The sequence below is a fragment of the Oryza sativa genome, chromosome 8 (assembly GCF_034140825.1).
Source record: "Oryza sativa Japonica Group chromosome 8, ASM3414082v1".
Classification (NCBI taxonomy): Eukaryota; Viridiplantae; Streptophyta; class Magnoliopsida; order Poales; family Poaceae; genus Oryza; species Oryza sativa.
In genome coordinates, this window is record NC_089042.1 from 13,807,586 (window position 1) to 13,833,125 (window position 25,540).

General features: G+C 37.9%; 1 protein-coding gene across 2 annotated transcripts; it reads right to left on the bottom strand.

Moving 5' to 3' along the window:
- Positions 1–230: 230 nt before the first annotated feature.
- Positions 231–25,245, bottom strand: LOC4345249 (exocyst complex component SEC8). 2 transcript variants are annotated; one of them, XM_015794420.3, is made up of 26 exons: positions 25,124–25,245; positions 24,834–25,046; positions 24,537–24,710; positions 22,821–22,925; positions 22,358–22,467; positions 20,854–21,021; positions 20,284–20,422; positions 20,082–20,188; positions 19,344–19,642; positions 19,086–19,252; positions 18,092–18,207; positions 15,820–15,887; positions 13,461–13,573; positions 13,323–13,372; positions 11,636–11,736; positions 7,245–7,357; positions 7,057–7,164; positions 4,792–4,983; positions 3,434–3,519; positions 2,693–2,888; positions 2,531–2,608; positions 2,015–2,116; positions 1,071–1,145; positions 812–907; positions 689–738; positions 231–603 (listed from the first exon to the last, which is right to left on the bottom strand). In XM_015794420.3, the coding sequence occupies exons 1-26, from the start codon at positions 25,184–25,186 to the stop codon at positions 516–518; spliced, it is 3,177 nt and encodes a 1,058-aa protein (XP_015649906.1). In that variant the 5' UTR covers positions 25,187–25,245; the 3' UTR covers positions 231–515. The 2 variants fall into 2 exon arrangements, with proteins under 2 accessions (XP_015649906.1, XP_015649905.1); XM_015794419.3 differs by having other exon boundaries at positions 13,461–13,579.
- Between the last annotated feature and the right edge of the window lie 295 nt (positions 25,246–25,540).

Below are 25,540 nucleotides of genomic sequence, written 5' to 3' on the forward strand. Positions count from 1 at the left end.
TAGGTGGAGACCATGTTATATGTTGTTGTCTTATCTGTCATATACTCCAATGTCAAATATTTCTTTGATCATTATTTTTGATAAATTTGTATGGTCTAACTCATAATTTTTGTATTATGAATTTATTTCTAATGGTGAATCTAAAAACACACCTTATTACGTTTAACTATATGAATTCTACAAGACTAATAGTGAAAACACAAAATGGTTGACTTCTGACAAAACTAAAATAACAAATAAAAACAGGAGTATGACGATTTTATTACGAAAGCATCCAGATAAATTACACATTTACAAGAACCAAAAGAAAAAGGAAATTTTGTGAAAATTTACAATCAATGAGAAGGCATACGCAAGAAGATACCACCACCTACACTTCTGATATACATTCAAACAAAGGGGGGAAATAGCCAAAAATAATAATAACTGCCGCCATAAAAGATACATAAAGAAAAATGCGGAGACGTTAGCAACAGAATATAGCTAAAGAAACCATCCTCATATTCCAATTCGTTTTAATGGCCCAAAATCTGAGAGATGCGTCGTTCAGCATCCATTGGCATCTCTCTTCCAGGAACGTTGACCTTTAACACGCTCAAGTATCTATGAAACAAAAGTGAATACAAATCAAACATAGGTCCACAAAAACAGTATTGTAATGGTATGAAAAAGTTAATGAGTGGCTTACTCTTTTGCAGAAAATAAATATTCATGTTCTGCAATAAATCCAAGCAAAGACTGCAGATGGAGAAATGGGTAAGAAAGATGGAAGGTACGAATAGGGGTAGCATGTAAGCAGTTAGTGGTAAACCTCGAAAGGCAAATTCAAGAGTTCGTAGAATGTCCGAACACGATCTATTCTCTGTTGGACGGCTTCACTGTCAATTGAGGGTATGGCTGCCAGAGCCTGCATTAAGAGTAGTGGTATTTTATTTGCAAATGCGAGCAATGAATTAGGCCTCCTATTATCCATTAAAAACCGTTTCAAACTGCAGTAAAGTATAAAGGACTATACCAAAATACAGATGAGGCATATTTGTTTTATATCATACTGCAGAAAAAAATTCTACCTGTTCTAGTGCTATAGAATTTCTGCATATTTGTTGGACCCCTAACAAATTGATCGACTTCATCTGAGCGAGTGCCTGAAAAATATTTCACAATTCAAGTTAGCAGTGAGCAAGAATATCATAGTACCAAGAAACCAAACCGTACCAGCCTTAATTAGCTAATCGAGGCAGTCAGATTAGCAAAGAAATCAGCTTCGGCTCAGGTACGAACATAAAGTTGGTCTATCATTGTTCAGGTCGGTCTTGATGCTTCAGAGATCGAACCAACCAAATAACCCAATCTACTAAGAAACACACAATCATACTTTCTAAACTTCTCTCTAAAATTGATGTTGTTAGACATTATATAATTCAAATGCAAAGTCTGTAAGTTCTAAAGATCGTTAGATCAGAGTTCTTCACATAATCAGGCCATCAGGGTGCGCAGATGCTGCTGCGCGACAGGATGGCAAAACTCTTCTGGCGGCTTCCCAAGCAGTTGGCTGACCCCACAAGTGACATAGGTTACCGCAAGGTTCTTATTCATTTATTGTATCATGTAATGGACATTGTCTCCTATAAATTTGTTATTTATCGTCACCATATGCTACAACATTTGGAGCTTCAGAACAGGGACAGATAATTATTGGAAGACATTCACGTGAACTAAGTACTGTATACGTGATCATGTAGTGCCCTCTCAAGCAGTGATGACTTGTTAAATACTTGAACCCATACTGCACTATAGTTTGTCATTCTTAGTAGAGTTGAATAAACCGACAATGTTATTCAGTCAATTAGGTTCGGTTTGTATTTTTAGCTGGCTAATTTGGGTTTCAATATCATTAAACTGAAATATATAGTTTGGTCTGAAGTTCTCTAGCAACCAACCATACCAACCGAATGATTGCCATTCAAGTACCACAAATATGACATCTGGAACTATAGCAAGAAGCATAACAAACCTTTATCGATGCATTAGCAGCAACGCTAGAAATCCCACCAAATACATAATTCCTTTTAGATTCTGCAATATAAGGAGCCATTTCTTCATCCCTACGTGCGATCTGTTCAGATTGGAAAAATCAGTAGTCAGCGTATGTTGTATGGCTCACATAAGTTGAATAGATAGCATTGCACACCGTGTACACATGAGAGTACCATATGGTACATAAAACTGGATGCCTATGCACAAGAACCAATACTCCTATTGTTACAGAAAATTATTTTACCAATCCTAATATACTTAAATCAGATTTGAGTTTAAATATTGCAAAACAGTTGCTCATTTTTCCCTTGTATAGAATTATGCCACTATCCAACAAGTTTATATACCATGCACTCAGCCTTGTATGTACACATTGTTGATTCTTCATTTCTTAGTTTCCTGAGACATCCTCCCAGTTTGCGTGGGATATATCAGATTAGGAAATATGCTCAACAAGGTATCAAAATTAAACAAAACTAAAAGAGAACAATACCTGAGTTGTTAGTGAGATGATGAAGTCATCAGGATCTTCAGCATCTTGATCTTCTACATATTCTCTTTTCGTCATTTCCTATTTAAAAATCATGCTAGTATCAAAATCTTGACATAACATAAATCCATCAATAAACATGTGGCGCTACAAGAGTGCTATTACCTGCATGTGATATATAGTTTCTAATTGCATTTCCAATCTCAAGACTCTGACACAATCAATTGCTAGCCTTCTATACTCATTAGCAAGTGATGCAAGGCTTTTCGGAATTGCACTAGTTGAGCGAGTATGGCGACCCTGGTGGATGTGATTTTTGTTCTCCAACATGGTAGATGAATTAATGAATGACTCTCCAAGCCTGAAATTCCCAACAAGACAAAAGTACCAAGGATCGAACTAATGAATGTGCATGTAAATAAATCATCAGGGATGAGAAGGCCCAAAACAGATGTATAAAATGTAATACGTTCCTAGATGCTCTTAGTTTAGGATAAATCCGAATCAGATGGGTGCTGAATTCTGAAGCATTATAGGCTGTGTTCGTTTGGGATGGTTGGGAACCAAACTCCTCCGGATGGAAAACGGAGCAATCCATTAGCACGTGATTAATTAAGTATTAGCTAATTTTTTTTTTCAAAAATGGAACAATATGATTTTTTTAAACAACTTTTGTATAGAAATTTTTTTTAAAAAAGCACCAAAATAGCAGTTTGAAAAGCGTGCACGCGGAAAACGCGAAGGGGGAGTTGGGAACAAGGGGAAACGAACTGAGCCAATGTTGCTCTTTGCAGATTTGCATAACATTCACAACTAAAGAGATTTGCATAACATTCACAACTACTGGAAACGGAACAATAGTTCGACAAAATGGACATTCAATGTATTGAGCATAAGATGATTTACCTTTCAACTGAATCCGCTAAATATTCCAATGAATCACTAAGAGATGCTAACAGTATCAATTTCTGGTCATCATGGATCAAGTTTTCCTGCATATCCAGAGAAAAGGTTTCATTCAACAAATAGGAGAAAAAAATTGTAAAACCAGAATTGTTCTGACGCCAATTGAACAAAACTAGCACGAGAAACAGGTTTTCCATCCTTTTCTGGCAGATGGACATGTATCTCAATTCGGACATAACATATCAGCCAAAAGCTTGCAACGTATACACATGATAAGGTCACACCAGAACTGTGATGTAGAAACAGCTGATCACATGGCATACATGTAAACTCTGAAATCATTGGAGTTATGTCCCTCGACTCTTAAAGCTGTTTGTTTTTCATCCTTCTGACAGTTTAGGTGGTTTTTATGACGATGTGATGACGTGCTATTAGATGACAAGGATGCCGCATACTCCCTCCGTTTCATATTATAAGACTTTCTAGCATTGCCCACAATCATATAGATGTTAATGAACCTATACACATATATATGTCTAGATTCATTAGCATCTATATCAATGTGGGCAATGCTAGAAAGTCTTATAATATGAAATGGAGGAAGTAGCATACATGTCCTGGCAGCATATAAAAATAATTTTAAAAAAACTGTAGCCCCACATGTTATCTTCTTCCCCTTCTCCCTCTTCTTCTCCCTTCCCTGCATCCTTCTCAGCTCAGCACAATAGTGGATGTCAAGAGTTCGCTGAGCACTTGCAGCCTCTATGTTGCATCAGCTCAAGCAGACACAGGGAGTGGCCAACCCAGGCAAATAGCACCGTGACGAAAGTGTGCGAAGAAGGTGCCAACACCCATGTCGACTGTCAAGGGACGCAGGAGGAGTTCATGACGATCGAGTGGCATTCTACATCACTTTTTATATTTGTGGGATATATAGATGTGCAATTTTTTATTTTTTTTATATATAGTTATATAATAGGCAAATATAATAACAACCAGAAGTCAGATATCAAAGATGATATCAAATGTATGACATGTGAGCCCTATATTTCTGATATGTTTTTTAGCTAACGGGCCACATCAGCAACTCTATGTGAATGCCATGTTAGGTAAGGAGGGGCACATCATTACCATGTCAACGCAAAACCACCTAAATTGATCTGAGAGATGAAAACAAATGGTCTTGAGAGTTAAGAGACTCAAATCAGACCATTCTATAGTTAAGGGATAAAATCAGTCCAAAGCCAAAGTTGAGGTACCAAATACGAATTTTTTCCAATAAAATGTAATTATAGCTACAGACAATTATAGGTAACCGTAAAAAAAAATTCAGCATGGTTGAATGTGGTAGAAGATACCTGTTTTATTGGGCACATATCCAATAGGAGATCACTTAGTTCAATCTCTACTTCTACAGCTTCTGCATCTGGAATACTGTGGTCAAGTTGACCAAAAGAATTTTGTAAAGATAGATTTGCTGGATCCAAGCGCATTAAACTTTCAACATCATTCCTTGAGAGGAGAATATAACTTTGTTTTTCAAGGACAGCCTGCAATTTTTACACAACATAAAAGGATCATGAAGCTACATACATCAAGGAAGAAAATAGAGTATGAACTACCCACTTTTAAGATTTGTCGTAAGCCAAATCAATGATTAGGTGAGCCTAGGCAGAGGTAGGTGGCTAGAAGGCCTAGGCAGGAGGGTGCCACTAGTACATCGGATCGCGCCGCCTCTTACATACAATACTGTGTACTGATGCTTAGGTATTGCAACATATACAAATTTGTTTTACATTATTATTCGGAACAAAAAAAACTAACATTTACCATTAGACCTATTCACAAGTTTCACAAAACTACTATAAAATCTAGAATAATTGTTTTCACATGAAGTTCCAAAATGGTTAAACCATAATAACCACAAGGAAGATAGGTTAAGTTATAACAATGATGTAGTACAGAACTTAACATAGGGTTGTTCCATGGTTGTAGTGCTTCAAAGTTCAAACAGGGAAGGTTCAAATGTTTAGTCCACCAATGTTCTCTTATTTTACTATTGAATTATCTAACTATAGACACGGTGCCAACCAGCCTTTATATGCTCATTTATTATCTAATTACAAACATGGAAGCAAAACACAGAAGTTCACCTGCTGCAACAAAACTACAAAATGTGTTGTATCAGCCTACTACTTTCAGAAGAGAAGAGTGCTACGATGCAAATAGCAGTTTCAATGGTTCTAGCTAGGAGATTGGTTAGAGACTTCCCATTTTTTGAACTTGTAACCCTGAATATCGGAATAGCTTCATGTGCTATCTCCAAACAAAAGGTCCATTCTGGTATTTATTTGTCTAAAGTACATAGGCACACAATGTATGACCTATCAGAGAAGCCAATGTACAATGCACAGAGAAACGCACCAACATGACAGATAGTTTCCAGCACATTACAGCTCAACGATCAAAAAGATAATATGCGATGACCTTTACATCAATGTGGACACTTCTCAGTCAAATACATATAATAGAGCATTGAAAAATAATGGTGTCATACCGAGTAACTGCTACATTTGGAAAAATTCAAACTCCCTTAGACATAAAAGTTTCTTATGGTTCCAAACCAGAGTAATTCTAGCCAAAGATATTTTTAGTAAAAACAAAAATGAAGATGTAGTTCTAAATGTTGTTTTTTATTCTAATTAAACTGTACAGAATCTTCTATTTTAAATTGTATCTGTGTTAGGTTCATAGGGTGCATGATTCAAATAGCTTTTGGAAAATCACCACCGATTTTTTTTAAAAAAAAATCTAAAGAATCTAATTTTGGTTGGGGCAACTGGCAAGTGCTATATGTCGATCTATATGAAGAAGTCGTAATGATGTGGTTTTTGAGAATGCAAATGTTAATTCTCCTATGCAGGTAGTCTTTAGGTGCACCCACTGGATTTGGGTTTTGACTTAGCTGCAAAAGGAGGAATGGCACCATATGAAACCAGCATGTTGTCTATTGGAGAGAAGTTTGATGAAAATATTCATCAAGGATGGATATTGGATGGATATTTTCTGATAGTATTTGTGCTTGACAACATTCCTATCATTGAGGTTTTTTTCATTGAACCATTTACTGTTTTATGGTGCATTAGATAAGAACTACAACTTTGTAACTAGAAAGGGCTACACCTTTTGTAACAGGAAACAGATGTGAGCTGATATGAGGATGGGACTTATTCCCTCCATCTACTTTTGATAGTCATATTTTATCTTTGCACACAGACCAAGAATAAGTAATTCTACTTATCATCCATTTAAATATGCTACTAATTATTCATCGTAAACAAGCAATTCATTAATATTTACATTTCTCAATGCCCATGTAGCCAATCTTGTGTGGAAGAATGAAGAGTCACGCATTAAATCCGAGAAAGTCATTAAGATGATAGGTTGTTGGATTGAAATATGCCTATCAAAAATAGATGGAGGGAGTATTACTCTATCTCGATAAAATTCCCAGCACATTAATCATAATCATTTCAAACAACAAAATTGTTGATGTACAAAAAGAAAGGTTGCATCAAAATAAATCCTCAAAATACAGAAAGTGAATTGGCAATTTAGCATACCTCCATATAGGATGCACGGCATCTTTCATGTGTACGTTCTAAAAATGTGCGAACATACTCAACAAGCTCAGTGGCATAGTTCGGCATCAATTGAACCCATCCAAGTACCTAAGGAGAATTTGAGAAAACTATGATAAATATGATTAGAACTTGCAGACAAGGTAACACATCAATTGTTTGGTAAATACCTCTTTGGCTATTATATCGACAGCCAAAAGCCCTTGTAGTACAGGACGCCCATTTTCGACTAATGGACTATACACTGAGGTTGCATGGACACGCGGTCTAAATGCGGCTGGACCTGCCAAAGGATGAAATATCACTTGCTCAAAATGTAAGGACCGTAACAAACAAGGGAAGAATAATTCAGTAGCATCCCTAAGAAGCATATTTAGGTGGACAACATTGCATTTAATCTGCTGCAAAAAAATATAGTAATGATTCGGTATATGCCAAATCGCACTGTTGTTCCTTGTCCAATCTCTGGCAGACTGGCACCAGAAGACATTTTACTGAAAAAAAGATCCCAAACATCGCTCCTCTGTCTCTTCCTTTCCTCATCCTTCTGTGACCAGCTCTCAGCGTACATCTTAAACCCCGATCCCTTTGAATCAACTCGATATACTGCCTATGCTTGCGTAGCTTGTCCCACATTGAGGAGCAACAATCACATCTTTCTCAGAAAGCTCTGTATGCAGGGATTCTTCAAGGACAATCATCCGAGCAGTTTAACGATGGCAAGAACCATCTTGGAGAAGATGGCAAATGTAACGCGTTTGGTTTGATCCCTTACAAGTTTTGGCAGTACCAAGATTGAATTGAAAAGATGGGTATGGTTGATGCCAAATTTATGCAAATGTGAGATAGATGATACTCCCTCCGTCCCAAAATATAACAACTTTTAGTCATCAGAATTTGTCCCAAAATATAACAACTTCTTCACCAACATTCCCTTCCCAACCAATCACAACCCTCCACCATTCACTTTTCCCACCTACCTCCACTACTCATCCAATCACAACTCTCCACCACTCACTTCAACCTATTTTCTTAATAACCGTGTCCAACCCTAAAACTTCTTATATTCTGGGACGAAGGGAGTATGTATTACCAAAATCTATACTGTGGTGCAGCCACTTGATCTTTCCTACCTCCACCCAGAAAAGTACATAGGTCTTTTATATCCGTCAGATCGACTCTAATCAATGCATAGGATTAGTTTTAGGATTCTTTGGAGGAAACACGCAATCATCCAACCCAACCCCCCCCCCCCCTGCACGCGCGCCCAGCCGCCCACACAAGCATCTAAGCCTACCAGGATCCCGTCGCCCCCTCGTCCGGCAACCGCTCTCCACACTTCCCCTTGACCACCCACCAGGCTCCCTCACCCATTGCATCGCTGCTGCCATCGTTGACTCATCCCCATGCTACCCTCCCCATAACCACCGCCGTCGATTGACCCTAGAACTCCGCCCCATCCTTGCCATCGTCCCTGCTGAATGGTGCACATGGCATCGCCGCCGCCGTTGTTACCTAATGCCCTGAACAGCATCGTCGCCTACCCTTCCCTGGGCTCCCGACATACAACCCCCCCCCCCCAAAAAAAAAAAAAAAAGACAACCACCACCACCCACTAAGGGCTCACCCTTCTGCCGTTATGCCCTTCGCTCGAGACACCAGCGAATTGTACAGAAGGGACACCAGTTCGATTCACTTCATTCAGGTGTGCTTTTCAAATATTTCTGAAACCTACCGTGATCCCCACACAGGATATATATATACGTACATATACATATACATATATACGTACATATACATATACATATATACGTATATATATATACATATACATATATACGTATATATATATATATATATATATATATATATATATATATTAAAATTGTAAGTCTATATCTTCTCTTATAGATATCCTGGATAGTGTGCACAGATTGAATTGAGAATTCTGAGATTCAGATTTGTTACTAAGGATTGGTCGTTTCAAAAATTCAGAATTAACAATGGAGTTCGGGTCAAATAAATAACAAAAATGTAAAAGAAGGCATACGCCTATTTTTTGCAGGTTCATGCTATTGTCAGAATACAGCATAGGATGGGGAAATCTATCCCTCGTTTGGATGCTGGGGCAAAGAGAAGGTAATTAGCTTGAGCAAAGAGAAAGAACAATTGTTAAAGGAAATATATGCTGCATCGGGAGGCTCATATGTGGTGCATTGAAGTAGGGGAAGCTAGAGAGCGAGTAGCGATAGAAGAAGCAACTATCGCCAGAGCAGATGAGAAGTCTTAGGTGTCTGAATATTGAGGAAGCAAGTATCGCTAGAGCAACTGAAGGGATTTGAATCCTTTCAACAATTGCTGTGGCAGGAGTTTAGAAAATTATAGTATTGGTAGGGTCGCTATCGTACCATTATCAGAATTTGGTAGGATAGCAATACAAATTAGACCATAATGTCCATGGAGCAATTAGGCATGCACAAAAGTATTATGGAAAATGCAACGGCAATGCTATTTTACAACAAACAAGACTCTTCATTCTTTACTGTCTTACAGTTTTTCTTTTCTCGAACACACAGGAGAGCTGCATATCATTATGTGAAAAGAAGAATAGGGTAGGAAATCTTTACAAAACCCCCACACACAGCAACACAACAGTTAGAAAAACAAGCGCACCCGAGACTTGCAGAGCTATAGTGCAGATTAAGTGTTAACAATCTAAATATGTTTATCTCGAATGCTACTAAACAAATTTTCCTGAATAATAAGAAATAATGCAGCCTCTGTTACAGGTAAACACACTATTGGAACACAAAACAAAGTATGTTTAAGTGCACTGGTTCAAAGATGCATATAGGGAACACAACAGGGGTGAGTTTGGTTTGTACGTCACATTTCCCATGCATTCAATATTCCCATCAATTCAAATGCTGCAAACACATTATAACATTACCAGTAATCTAATACTCCCCTTAGATGATGGAAACATTTTGGTTGCTCTAAACGAAACTAGAGTAATTATAGAACAATCTAAACAATGCAAAAATTACCAGTAAGGTGGTTACTGAAATAGGACCAAAATGTCTGTTGCACTCTGAAAACCACAAAGTAGTTAAATAACAGTTCGAAATTTCATAAACCAGAAATAAAAACTCGCAATTTGGGACAGCATAATTTGATCTTTCAGAACTTTGAAGTATAACTATGAACTGCAAATAAAGAATTGAAGTTTACGCCAATACAATTATGAATACAGATTAAAGATTAAAAAATAAAAAGTGTTTTTATTCAAATTTCAAAAATTTTGATGATCCAAATTTAAATTCTCAAGTCAAAATTCTTAAATCATGAATTCAAATTCATATTCAGAATTTGGACTTTGTTCATTCTAATCAAGAAATATGAATTCATTGTTCCTCAATTCTTAAACCATGAATTGGGAATTCATTTATCATGATAAAAATACATTCCCGAACTTGATATCATGATAAACTAAAATTCTTAAAATCATATATAATCTTGTTTGAAATTGAGAAGAATTAATTTTGAAATCTAGGATTTAAAATCACAACCTAAAAACAATTTCTAATTTGAATTTTAGTTAAAATGAATATTCATACATCCAATTTTGAAAAAAATAATAAGGCATTTTTTTACTGAAGAACATTAGAGAATAAAATGATAATTTTGGTTTCTTGAGTATTTCGTTCTCTTTCAATTTTGAGTGATCAGCAAAACGCTGAGGCAGCTGACCAGAACCTCGTATCACCTCAAACAAAATCGTTTTCAACATAAAGGATATCTCTACTACTATAAAAGCGCAATCGTCCTCCTCCCTCCCTCTCAAGTTGCATGCATAACCACCCCATCCTCGATAGAATCAGAAAAATCAAACGGTTGGTTAAAAAGAAACCAAAAGGATGGATTGATTAAAAAAAAAACCCGTTAGATCCATCCCAGTCTATGGGCCATGCAACCCATCCTTATATGGGCCTGTTGCAATGCACAGGCATGGTACTAGGAGAAAAAAGAGGGGGTGGATCAGGGGTGGAATTCCTTAGTATATTCCTGGTTATTTTACCAGAAAAAATAATCATCACAGATTAGAGCAATTCTCTTAGTGACCCTCTTAGGGTTCCACACCCAAGTGCACCTAGAGGATGATTCATTATTTAATGACTTTTGTCATGTGTGTACTCAAATACTACATAACAAGGTTGTCAAGGTAGCCCATACAAGCAACCCTCCTAGTCACTAAGATTCCTATCGGTGTACATCACTCATATGTGAAATAACATAACTATAAAAGATACAGTTTTAATAATGTTACATGCTCCATGACTGATTTTGGAGTTCTGCTTCCTTACATGACATAATTGCTCCATGGCTTATCAGAGCAGGCAACATGCTTACAAGACAATATTAACTACAATATCAATTAATATCTAAACAAAAGAAACTTCTTTTGAGTATGGAACAAGAAAATTTTCCAGTGACCAATAAAACAATATATAAAATGTTTAATTGCATTAGACCATATGTAGGTAGACAACAGATAACTTACTAGATATAGCCTGTTGAACACATTTTCGGTAATCTACAAATATTGCTGGCAAGAAGTGCTCCTTCAAGAAGTTGTTCACAAAAGCCAATAGCCCATCATTCCTACAGAAATTTAAGAGCGATAATGAATCAAATTCATCAAAGTTCTCACATTTCAAAGTTGGAAATTGCAAATATTCCGTACAAGTGCTTTCTTTTAAACAAGGATTGAGCTTTAGAAAAAGAACCAAACAGCTCTTACCATTTTTTTTTTTGTCTTTAACTTGTCATTTTATCACAAAATGCAAGGAAGGTTTTTAGTCCTTTTTGTTTATGGTAATAGCAGAATTTCCATGACAAACCAGATACTTGTTTGTAGACTAGTGGGCAAGTTTTATTCTTTTTACTGCACACATTCTGAAATGACATCTACTTGAGAGAACATAATAGGAAGTAGATGCGAACAGAGACAACCATATATCCCAGAAATTTGAGAAAAGCTTTCTGGTCATCTAGATCATCCAGGTGTTATCATTTGTATGCATAAAATGAAAGAAGTAATTTCAGTTACCCCCTCTGTTCGAAAATATAAGCATTTCTGGGGCTATGTACCTGGATGGAGGGATGTAGAAATGCTTGTATTTTGGAATGGAGGGAGTAGTTATTGAGTTATTTATGCAAGCAGTAAAACAGAAGTATTTTTGCAACATAAAGTTCAGACAAAATAGTACCTCCTTCCATATAAATAACTACAGGTTCCTTTTTTGAGGAGAAAGAGTCGGTTGCGGAGAAATTTGTCTTATGTAAGGAAATTTTTTCTTGGGTGAAGAAAAACATTATTTCCCAGTGTTGTTTTGGAAAAGCTGTATGGTATATTGACAATTGCGCACAGTGCACTACAGGAATGTCCTTGGAGAAATTCCAGGTAATTGTATGAACAGAAACTACATCCGTCCTTAAATGCTGAAGTTTCTGCATTAATAATATGAACCCAATCTTTCTACTATATAAACAGGTACATGTGAACAAACATCATGCTGAGAAGCTGTTTTGCATGTTTACAATTGCTGCAGACAGGGAACAGGAAGTTATAGGAAGGGAAAATGACTATAAATCAAAAAAGGCTTAAGGTTATCTGCAAAAGAAATTCTAGGCATTTATAGCAAGTTATAGGCTTCTTTTTAGATGATTTTTGTTTTCCGTACACTAGGTCAATATGCAGGGGAAAAGTTGATTAAAATTAGACATAGAGATGAATATTAAGATTACTACAACAGAACTTAGAAAATAATTCACTTGGCAGCATAATCTAGTGACAGGTTTAAAATCGAAGCTCAAGATCCTCCAAAAACAACACCCTTTATTTCTCTCTCCCTTCTCATGTGTAATAACTCTATTGTGTATCTTGAAATAAACGTACTTGAGGTGCTCTAACATATAACAAGTGACTGGCACACAAACCCACAATGAAGTGTTTGGAACTCTGTAGTCTATACAGAAACGTGTGCATGTGCTACCAATTTTCGATACGTAGGGGGGGACATAACGGAAAAAATGTGGTGTACTTAAAGTCTTAAAGTTACACAGCATATCATACAACTTCTATAGTTCACTAGGATATTAGAAGAAATCTTTGCATGGAAGAAGAAATTGTAGATTCACAGTCTCCACTGTGAACAAGAATAGAAGTTAGAGATTTGAGGCATTACCCAAGTTGCCAATATTTCTGCGGAAGCATCAGTCCAATTTTATTCATAAACTGCAGAAAGTACATAGATATCTCCATGAATAACTTGGTAAATATGCTGTGGTATGCGTGTGCAACAGACAACCATGAGACAGGTCACCTCAAATACAGGACGGTAAACTGATGCTGCAAGGAAAATCCCTTGGTCAGGTATGACACTTGCTGTTCCATAGCCTTCTTGTGGTACTGTTGAGTTTCTTCGCCATCCTTGACCTGCAACTTTGATCACTAAACATTAGAATCAAGTATTTATGCCATTTACTTAAAATGTACTCCCTCCGTTTCAAAATGTTTGACACCGTTGACTTTTTAGTACGTGTTTGTCCATTCGTCTTATTCAAAAAATTTAAGTAATTATTTATTCTTTTCATATCATTTGATTCATTGTTAAATATACTTTCATGTACACATATAGTTTTACATATTTCACTTTTTTTTTAATAAGACGAACGGTCAAACATGTGCTAAAAAGTCAACGGTGTCAAACATTTTGAAACGGAGGGAGTAAAAGCAAAGTTAATGGTGTAATCTTTTATGCTTGGTCCTATCTGTACTACTCGTGTGTTTGCTAATAGAGAGCCAAGCAATCTGATTCTCCATCACCATGGCCTTAGACCCGCTCTCCCCCATGTTATTTATTTTGGTCATGGATGTCTTGAACTCAGTGGTCATGCTTCTCTTGAAGGTTGGTTGCAGTCCCTATCTATTCAGCATGCTCAACATAGATGCTCTTTTTAGGCTGACAATGTGGTTATGTTCCTAAGGCCAACAGTGAATAACATCACTATCATCAAGCAACTGTTGGATGTGTTCGGTCATGCATCTGGGCTAGTGACTAATTTGCAAAAGAGCTCAGTCACTCCTATCCAGTGCAAAGAAGAAGATCTAGAAATAATTTCCAACCTTCTCTCTTGTGGAGTAAAAGAGTTTCCCTGCACCTACCTGGGGTTGTCTCTCAATATTAAGAAATCTAGCAAAGCTAAACTGCAATTCTTGGTGGATAAGGTGGCTGACAACCTTCCTACATGGAAGGCTTCCCTCATGAACAGAGCTGGGAGACTCACCACGGTGAACTGAAAGTAGTTCTATCAGCCATCCCAATTTATTTGATGATTGCAATGGATATCCCTAAATGGGTGATTAAGGCAATAGGTAAAAGGTGAAGAGGTTTCCTATGGGTCAAGCACAAAAGGGCTAATGGTGGTAATTGTTTGGTTGCATGGGAGCAGGTTTGTCGACCCCCTATGTACGGTGGTTTGGGGATTCACAACTTGGAGCTCATGAATTGGGTCCTTCGCATTCGGTGGCTTTGGTTGCAAAAGACTGATGGTGCTCGGGCTTGGCAAGGATTGGACCTTCAAGTTCCAAGCAATGCTCATGTCATGTTCAATATGGCCATGGAAACAATGGTTGGGAATGGTCAATCCATCTTGTTCTGGTCAGAAAGATGGATACAGGGCAGGACTGCAGAGGTGGCCGCTAATCTTATCAATTTAGTCCAGAAAAAGGATATTAAAAACCATATTGTGGCACAGGCTTTGGAAAACCATAGATGGACTACAGAAATCAGAGGAGCCCTCCCTGTCCAAGTCATCGTGGAGTATCTTCACTTGTGGGACTTGGTGGCTGAAGTGGAATTACAGGATGGCATCTCTGACCAGTACCACTGGAAGCTGGACAAGACTGGTGAGTATACTTGCAAGTCAGCCTACAAGTGCTTATTTGTTGGTACAGTTAGAATTGCACCTTGGAGAAAGATTTGGAAGAATTGGGCGCCATTGAGATGCAAGTTATTTCCTTGGCTTGTGTTTAACAAACGATGTCGGCCAGCAGACCAGCTTGCCAGTAGAGGGCTGTCACACCCCTCTGCCTGCCCTCTTTGTGATCAGACAGAAGAAACCATCCACCACCTTCTTTCTCTTGACAAGTTTGGTATATAATCCTCCAAAAGATGGGCTGGCCCATATACCCCAGGTCCAGATACAGCTAACTTATCAAGGTGGTGGTCAAGGATGCTGAGAGGAAGACAAAGACACCAAGAAAGAACTTAGCTCTCTCATCATTCTGGTGCTGTGGGAGATTTGGAAGCATAAGAATGATTGTGTTTTTAACGGTGCTAATTCTTGTGTAGCTACTGTCCTCCAAACAGTGGAAAATGAGTGTATCATGTGGTCGCTAGCCAGGGCTTCTAGGCTAAAGGAGTTAATTGAAAGGTCAGTAGCCCCTTGGAGGTGAGGTTTTTTTGCGTGCGTTGTAAAGGCTTCGGCTTGTTTTGGATCAGGTTGGTAGGCGCTGATCCTTTCCCATTCCTTTTTTCCTTCTCTTAATGAAATGATACGTAATTCTCTTGTGTATTCAAAAAAAAAAGTTAATGCAAAATATTTAAAGGCAGGACATGTAACATGAAAAAGAAAAGGATTCGAGTCCATACAGGCCATGCTAAGCTGTTCAGTGTGTACCTTCGTTTGGCGCAGTGATTGCTGCATCCGTAATGCGAAAAGCAAAAGAAAGGCCTTCTGATCCATCCCTGCAGTCCAAAAGCTTGGTGATTTACTAATTAGGGATGTCAAAACAAGCGCTTGTAATTTTTTGCCCTTGAACTCTTATAGAACTCAGAGTTTTCACTAAAAAAATGGGTAACTTTTCACCCTCAACCTTCAAATAACACCTTATATTGTTTCACAGCAGTGGTTTTCGCTTGTGCAAACTGTATTATGCATGTTTTGCTTCGTTTATGGCACCAACACAACTTAATTTTTTTTCTCAAATACACATGAGAGCTGTGTATCATTCAAAACTTACCAAGTTCATGTCAGCAAAATCTCCTGCAATTTCAACGAAAACAACCATGGAATAGGGTTATGGGTGTAATTTGTACAGTTTCTAAAGGCATAGTGAGAAATAACCAAATTTTTAGTTCAGGGTGAAAGTTGAACTCCAAATAGAGTTTTGAGGGTTAACAATGGACTTAACCCTATAATTTGATTGAATCAACACCAATAATGTGAAATTTTATTTTTATTACTCCCCTTTTCTCTCCATGCTTATCTATGTGAACATAAGTACCAGATTCAGTAAGTTCGCCTAGTCAAAAGGGCATATCAAATCAGGACAGGAATATTTAGATCGCTGGAATGCTTTGTCCAGCCAAGCTATGTCTAATTAGCCAAGTCAGACTAACTCCATTGCAGATGTGTTTATTTGGTCTCATATCTGCTCAAACAGAACTGCCTAAGTTCCTTGTTTGACACTAGATGAGAGCCGAATTGGCTCTCCCTGCTTGGCAAGGATTTTAAGGTAGTTATTGGCCACCTTGACCTTGAAAGCTAGTATCTTTTTCCTTGTACCAAATGCCTCTCCTTGCTAAGCAAGGGTATAAGCTAGTATCGCTGGAATGCTTTGTCCAGCCAAGCTATGTCTAATTAGCCGAACAAGAACGACAAAAACCTATTTTGTAACATAATTTATAAAAAAAATGCACATATTCATTTTAAAAGCAGGTTACAAAGAAAATAGACTGTTCCACAGAAAAAAAAATGTAGAAAAGGAGTTATTTCACTGTTTTATTTACTTTGTTTCTATCATATAATCCTGCAGTGTAATAATTAAACTTGATTAAATTCACACTCAATCCCATCACCAAGATGCTCAATTGACTTCTTAATCTTTTTGCAGGAAGATCCCTATCATTACGAATGCATTTGTCTACTTGTGTGTTCAAAAGGCTATAGCATTTGTAGTATAGCCTACAGAACCTCCTCAAATTGTTCAGCAGAAATTCTTATGGTTCTCAAAACGAACCACTTATATGAACAAAGAAACTAATACAAACCCTGATTCTGACTCAGGGTCAGATGCCAGATTCAGCAGACACTACAAAATAGGATCCTGGGGTTGACCACATAAACTATGTTATCATAAATAACATAGTATTGCCAATTTATAAGGAGTATTCAGCATTAATCATATTGCTGCCTAGGAGCAATAGAGAGGTAGGAGCAGTAGACTCACAAAGAAGTGGATGTTATATGCATGTATGTGCAAATACCAACAGACTGCAGAGAAATGGAGCTCATAGAGGTAGCAACACAAAGTAGCGAGCAGAGAGAAATAAAGGATTCTTATGCACAGAGAATCACAGCTAGGTAGGATTGTGAGCCTGACATCAATCAGAGTCTTTAGCAAATGCGTATGAATTAATACGACTGTTCCTAATCAATAGAAAGAGGAATAAGACAAAGTCTACAGGGCAGCAGCCTAGCTTCTATTGCTTCCTTTTCATGACGGAGCAGCAATCAATACCACCCTCATCATTGGTGTGTTTTACGCCTGATACTGCCAAGGTGTCAGATGCATGTGGCACCAGAGTCAGATGTACGTAGATAGAAAAATGTGTTGTGCTGGCAAGCCAAAAGAATTTCTGACCATGTCCCAATAACACTGATTACAGATGCACACGACATCACACTTAAACAGAAAGCAATTATAGATGCACACAACATTAGGGTAAAATGATTACTAACCACTGATCAACGATTTCAAGAGGAAGCTTAATCACAATCTTGTAACTTGTAAATAAAGAACTGGATATGAGGAGGGGCTCCCATATCGAAATTGATTAAGAGGGGTGAGGCTAGCCCACCATCTTGTTGTGTTAGCCGGAAGACCCCCGTGCCTTTCTCAGTAAAACAGTAAATCATTATAACAGGTTATTTATAAGAGGATACTTGCCTCTTTTCCTTCACTGGGTCCTTATTTGCAAGCCTAGCTGTCTGAACAGCTGCATCAGCAGTAGCAGCCTCTGGAGTTGCCCGCAAAATTTCACACAGAAGCTGCTGACATTCACTCTAACAGAAGAAACACAGCAAAGAAATAAATAGCATTAGAATAGCATTGCACAACAACACATGTTTTCCATTGATGATTGAAAAGCTTTCCCTTGCGAATTCAAAAAAAAAAAAAAAAAACTTGCATTTTATGTTTCGACCTTTTAAGGAAAGGTATGATCGTTCACAGCAGAAACGAAAAGAGCATGGGGCGCATTAGATTTTATAAAGAAAGGCTATGAGATTTCTAAGCATGTGCGTAGCTAAAACTATGTCTTGGATTTTGCAACTGTGCAGAACATATTATAATACATACAGAAATCAAAATTGTGCAAAAATATGAGCATAAAGATGAGTTTTTAAAAAAGACATGAGAGTAGTCTCTCTTGGACAAAAGATGAGTTTTTTTTTCTGTTTTGTAGAACACAGATCTCCATACTTCTAAGCATCTTTTTAGCAGGTGCGCACACTTTAATATTCTCTGCATGTATGGTTTTTAGAATTTTCTAATGGATATAAATGCAAAACCTAAAGGTTTTTAGAATTTTCTAACGGATATAAATGCAAAACCGAAAGTAGTTAAGTAGGTGTAGTCATGTAGGTGGAAACATATATGCACAAGCTTCCCATGCACACCAACTAGCAAATGTCACGAAAAATTCTACAAAAAATTGTACACATACTTCGAATAGTATTACACCTACATGTGAAATTTTATCTTCAAATTCATTATATTTTAGCCGTAATAAAAAGACAAAATTCTGACAGATTTTTTCACTTTTTTGTTACGGCTAAAATTTTCAATAAGTTGGAAATTTTCAATATAAAGATGAACGTGCATGATATATAAGTAGACCACATCAGAATTAAAATAGCATATAAGATATAATAAAGACTACCTGCACAACTGACAAAGAGAATGCGACAGTAAAACCACCAGTAGCCTGGGAAGATTCAGAATCTGGATTCCAGCTTGCATCCCCATTTGCCATGTGAGGAGTGTTTGCATTATCAACTTCAGTTGATGATTTCTGTTCAAGAAGCTCTCCAACAGTAATATGGTTCTCTGCCAAGCAAAAGCACTTTTTCATTCTTGCATAGTCCACAAGATTTAGTTTTGTAAGTGTCACCCAAGTAACTGAGAACATAGCACCTACCAAGAATGTCTACCAGGCATTCAAATATTGCACTAAGAAGTTGACTAGCTGCACACTGAGCATCTCCAGTGGGTGCCATAGCTGGAGAGATGGGACTGACAACTAGTTGACTTGCCATTAGTGATGCACCATTTTTCGTCTTCTGTTTGAGCAGTTGGTAACGAGCAGCACGTCCATTTGAGTGTGACACATCAGAATTTTCATTTGCAGCTTTGTTTACATTGGACTTTGAAGTTTCTTCAGAGTAGGCTCTTATCTTTGAGGTGATAACATCATGGATTGTAGGGCGAACTCTTTGGCTGTTAAGGAAATACAGGCATAAACACCAAAAGGTAAAGTGAATATCAAAACAGCAGTAGTAAGATCCAGGATGACTGAACCACCAAGTGGAGTTCTAAGGCAATGTTTTCATACTAGAAGACAGGATATTTAATTTGTCTGTATTAATTGTTCAATGTGCTATTTTAATTATATCCCCCAAACATCTCTTGCCCTTTTGTAATACCTAATCTTGCCTGTGTGTTGCAATGGATGCCAAATAAGTATACTACAAGAGGATCTCAATTTTTTAGAAACATGGAATACTGATACAGCACTTTCAACCTTGCTACATTTTTGCTTAACTTAACTATTTGGAACAAAACCACATATCCAATATATTAGCACAAAAATCAAATCTTAATAAAGATAGAACATTTTTAGTGCGCAAAAATAAAAAAGCAAAAAACAGAAGTATACCATATCACAGCTCCTGCAGCCGCAACCTTTCCAAGCATGGATAAGCACTGCACCAATGTTCTCAAGTATTTCACACTGAGAGAAGCATCTGCCTTTGTCACTGATTCCTAAAAGCAGAATTCAAAACAATAAATAAATAAATCGGGCAATTGACCAAGGAAAGTGTTTGACCATGATGTAATAAGAAAAAAATAAATCATACAAGAAACTCATCTGGTGTAGCACACGAAAGGAAAATTGGCACTTCCCGAGAAATACTTTTGGAATCCCTCCGACTACGCCCACCATCACTTTCATGCATGTCTATGCTACTATCATCATCTGGGCCATCAAATGAAGAACTGAAAATACAAAAGAAAAATCAGAAAATCCAGGATATGGTAGCATCTGATGTCAGTGTGTTCCATCTATTTACATATATGATTATGAGTAATTCATTATCATAGAAAAAAGAAGTAATGATTAATGTAATTTGTCAAAGAAACCCCACAAGATAAAACAATAGGGATAGCTTAAAACAACTCCGCGCACCTGTTACATGCATAAGGTTGTACTGCTAAACTTTTTAAGTGATGAAAGGTCATATATGTGTTTGTCAAGCATTAGTTTCAAAAACAGTACTATTCGCATGTAGCAGATATTCAAGGTCATATGATGCATCAAAATTCAAAACCTCTGAGCACAATATGAAGTAGCCGAAATCTGCTTCTGCACTGAGATAAACAAAATCATTATCATATTTACATGGAAGCAGATAGGGAGTTGAACCTACCCTCCAACAGAACTGGTTTTAGGAATCCCATCTGCTGACGCACCAAAGTGATTATCACCTTTAATTGACCTAGTTCTCCTGGACAGAGGTTGCATGCTGTTTACTAATCGACCAGTAGCCGTAGATGTTGGTAGTTCTTCATTATCAACCATGCTTAAAGTCACCGAGCTGGACAAAGAAATATTGGAATAAACAGTAGTTGATCAGAGACAGAATTTTAGGAAATAAGCATATGAAACATGCAGTGGCATTAGCAAAATAGTTAGCAAGCCAACATTTAAAAGAGATAATCATTTAACGCATATTGTGACCATTGAGAGTTGTCAAACCAACATCGAAAAGTGATAATAACTTGAATATAAGTGTGACAAACTGATAATTACCAAAAGAGCAACACATGTAGTAAGACAAATAAAGTGATGATACTTAACAGATGTGACCAATGCCAGAATAGTTAACAAGATGTGAACAGGAAAAAAAATATTTGCACAGCACAATACATAGTCATTGGTGTTCACACCATTATAAGCAAGTTCATAGTTACTGCAAGCATATAAAGAAAGACAGTAAATTGCACCATGGGTACAATAGCTTGAAAAGCAGGTGCCGCTTCATTAGTATGAGAACTTGAAGGGCTGTTTTGGTTTGGTGCCAAAATTTGCCCTACCAAATCTTTGGCACTTTCAATAGAACTTTTCTACATGTTTGGATTGGTGCCAATTTTTCCCAACACCATGTATTAGATCAGAGCAACTTTACCCTACCAAATTTCGGTAGTGCCAAAAGATGCCCAGACTTTCGAACTACCAAAATTTTGGTGGGGCATCAAACCAAAATGGCCCAAAAATTGAAGCACTAGTAAAACAACTTGTTGCATGGGTATAATTAGCTACATGAACTGAAAAATTGAGTGATCACAAGAACTTGGCGAGTGCTAAAAGTTTATACACAAACATGAAAATTGAACAATCCAGGTACAAGTTGATGAGCGGTATATTGTCAGGAGGTCATCTAGGCACAGCCAAATAGGTTACCAAGCCACATTACCATAGATTTGATTAATATACAAAATGGCATGTAGGTTTTATTTCAGTTTTTCATATTATGTTTCGCCTCTTGATTGTTGCCCTTCATGACACAGCATGGCGGTAACAAGTTGCAACGGTAGGTGACGATATCTGACACACTGTGTGCTTCACATAACCAACTCACCCGTGTGTCTTATTGGCATGGCCAATTATCCTATATGGCACATCCAAGCCTACTCACACAAATGTTGTACTAGATTCTTCAACTTGCAAACCATTGTACAATATAGCACCCAATAACCATGTAGTACTGGATTGCTCAATTCTAAAGTTATTGTCCTAAATCAACCCATTCATTAGTAGTTGTAATGGTTGCTCATTTTGCAAGTCCTTCTACTGAATCGCACACATTGGCAAGTTGACACACACCGCAATTTGTTATAACAAAATGAGAACAATCAGACATAAGAACGTACCTGTATTCTCCATTGTTGTATAGATGACTATGCAGCTCTTCCAAAATTTTATAAAATAGTACACCTCGCAGCTTTGCGAGATCAGAGCGAACATCTTGAAGAGCACCTACCTTTAAAACTTTATTAGTATGTGATATTGCTATCATCAAAGAAATAATACGCACTCAGCTCATGATAGCTTTAATAGCCATCTCAAGGTACAGCATATAGGAAAACAAAGCCAAGATGGTACGTACAAATAATTAAGTTAATCAACCTCTGAAATACACTCCATCCTCACTTTGAGAGAAAAAAACGAAGAAATATCCACCGTCACAAGGAATCTCTACTTAACCCGGTTAGAGAAAAAGAACATTATCGCCTTCTAAACTCTGGCACATGGTGCACACACTGCATTATCACAGGCATGGTGCAAATGGTAATAGTAGCCTGTTTATCACAAGAAATGTATATTAATACTAACCGCTTGAAGGCCTTCTCGCTCTAGCATCAGCATTGACTGGACATGCAGCTGCACTGCAGCATAGAGCTGCTTCTCTGCCATCAAGTTTTCAATTCGAGCAGGAACCTGCTGGATTCACCAATTTATTAGGGATATAACAATTTCTTAAAATTTGTGAACTCGCAAGATAAGGTCAGACATTGAAACAAGAAGGATAAAAGGAGCTGCCATGTGCAAAGGAATAAAGCAACCTTGCAGTCTGCTAACCATATCCAGACATCCAACCAGTCCTACAACAGATCGAGTCGTAGCTATTGTTTAGTTAATTCAATGTTTTTTGGCCCTGAACCACTTAGAGATAACAATGCTATTTAAATTGCTTAATGGTTGTTTGGACTGACTGCATAGCTTTATAAGGTGAACAGCATATCAATTAGATGAAAGCAAGAAACAATGAATTCCCAAATTACTATATAATCTTGACCTGCTAATTATTAGATCATACAACTAATGAGATTCAGTTTTTCAGCTTTAATACATGCAAATCAATTCAGATTCATGCATAAAAACAACATGGTATACCAAAGTGATGAGCTTTAATGTGGTTCTCGTAAATGTTAAAATAATAACCTGTTTATAAGATCCTCCTTTCAATGTCCTAGTACATAATAATATAAACAGAATCTACTGGTAGAATACTTGCATAAAAAAAAGAGGGACATATAGCTCAAACGAAGAGCCTCATCCTCAAAAACACATTTTTAACAGAGTTTTATTATACCGGGTGAAAGTTATTTGACCATCCAACTTACATGTGAGCATCCAACAGCATAAATAACAATAAATAGCAACTAAATTGCATGGTTCAAGAAGGCGCCTGGTGCTAGAGGACCTTGCCTAGGCGATACCTACCGGGCACCTAGGAGGTTAGAACAGATCAACCGGCAAAGCCCAAGAAATTAGCAGGTATGTACATAAAAGTTAGACAATATAACACCAAAATAGCAACACAAGAGCACCCAAGGTTGCTCATCATCTAATGACTAATCGCGACAACAACAGGGCACCTAGCGCCGACTTTTAGAACACAGCTAAATTGTTTACCCAAAACATGTTTTTGTGGGAGTTTTGAGAAGGCTAACATTTAGTTATGCTAGTTAGCTAGAGTGGATAGCATCAGCACTAAGGTATTTTGGCAGAACAATTGTTCGATGCTATTATGGTCATAGGCTAGTGTATGTGGCAAGTTAGGCAGGATAGTATAGGAATAATAATTCAAATAAAGGTAGAGACATTATTTAGTTAGAAAAGAGATGAGGTTTATTAGTAAACTAGAGATAGAGATTGCATTGTTCCTATAATATTAGAGAATAGTTTCGTGGCTGGCTACCCAAGTACTCTATTAGGGATCAATTCATGAATATCAAAAGTTAGGGTTAAACCTCTAAAGCCTGTATTAGCCCAACAGGGAGAAACCCTGCCGTTGCTATTAGAGGGCGAGTGCTCCATCCCCCAGTTTTCAGAGTTGAGACCCTTATAGGTAGCTAGTTGACAATTCTCCCAAAAAAACTGGTTGTTATAAGACTAACCTTTTCATATTTGCTAACACGTATTTGATACACAAAGTTTGAAAAATATCGATAGAAACTAACAACAGTTTTTCTGGCAAACAGTTTCCAAATTACATCTGCCTGAAACATAATGAATGATTGAAACAGGTGAAGCGTATGCACTGACCTTGGCAACATCCTCCACCTGATCAAGAAGGGAGAGCACATGGCGCAATGTGAGGGAGCGGTACCACAACTGCCCGAGGTGCTTGTTCTTCCTCCCAAGCAGTTTCTTGGCCTCGGCCATCTCCCCCTTGAGCCCGGTGATGCTCTCCGCAGACTCGCTGAACAGCCGCAGGATCTATATATATATATATATATATATATATATATATATATACATAGCCCACCGCACAGTGCAAAGATATTCATCATTAAACCAAACGAGACCACAATACGGGCAAGAATGGGAGGGGGATCGGACCTGGGAGTAGTTCTGGATGGCCTTGTTGAAGCCATGGTGGTAGGCGTGGACGACCTCGTCGACGACGTCCTCGATGAGGTCGCTCTGCTCCTTGAGGAACTGGATCTCGCCCTCGCGGTCCTTGGAGGTGAGGATGTGCACGACGTGCGGCAGCGAGTCGAAGCGCGCCGCCGCCCACCCCTCGTCAATCCGCGAGAGCCCTTCCTTGAGGTACTGCAACGACAACAATTCAGGCTCCTCCGGCCGCCCAGAGGCACAGGATAACAAGAGAGGGAGGAGGGGACGCTTACGGATTTGTCGGCTGGGATGGGGAGGCCGTCGAAGATGCGGCGGCGGCCGCCGGTGCGGCTCATCGCGCCGCTGGCGAAGCGAGATCTGGAACCGTTGGGGTTGGGAGGATGCGGGCGAACTCGGAAGGGAAAGGAAGGAAAGGAAATAATTAATATACCAGTCACAGCTGGATTTTTCAGTTTTTGATCCATTTGAAAACTTATTTTACAAATAGATCCAAATAAATCAATTCAGTATTTAGGTTTAGAAAAAATAAAGTACAACAGTTACAAATAGTTACAACCTATGTTCCACATCCGAATTGTTGTTTTTCTTGCATAGTGCTACTGCAAGACCTGCAAGCCAGAGGATGGTCAACTAATGCCAAAACCATGCTGAAACCTGGAAATTTGCAGAATGATAATATAGGCGGTGTT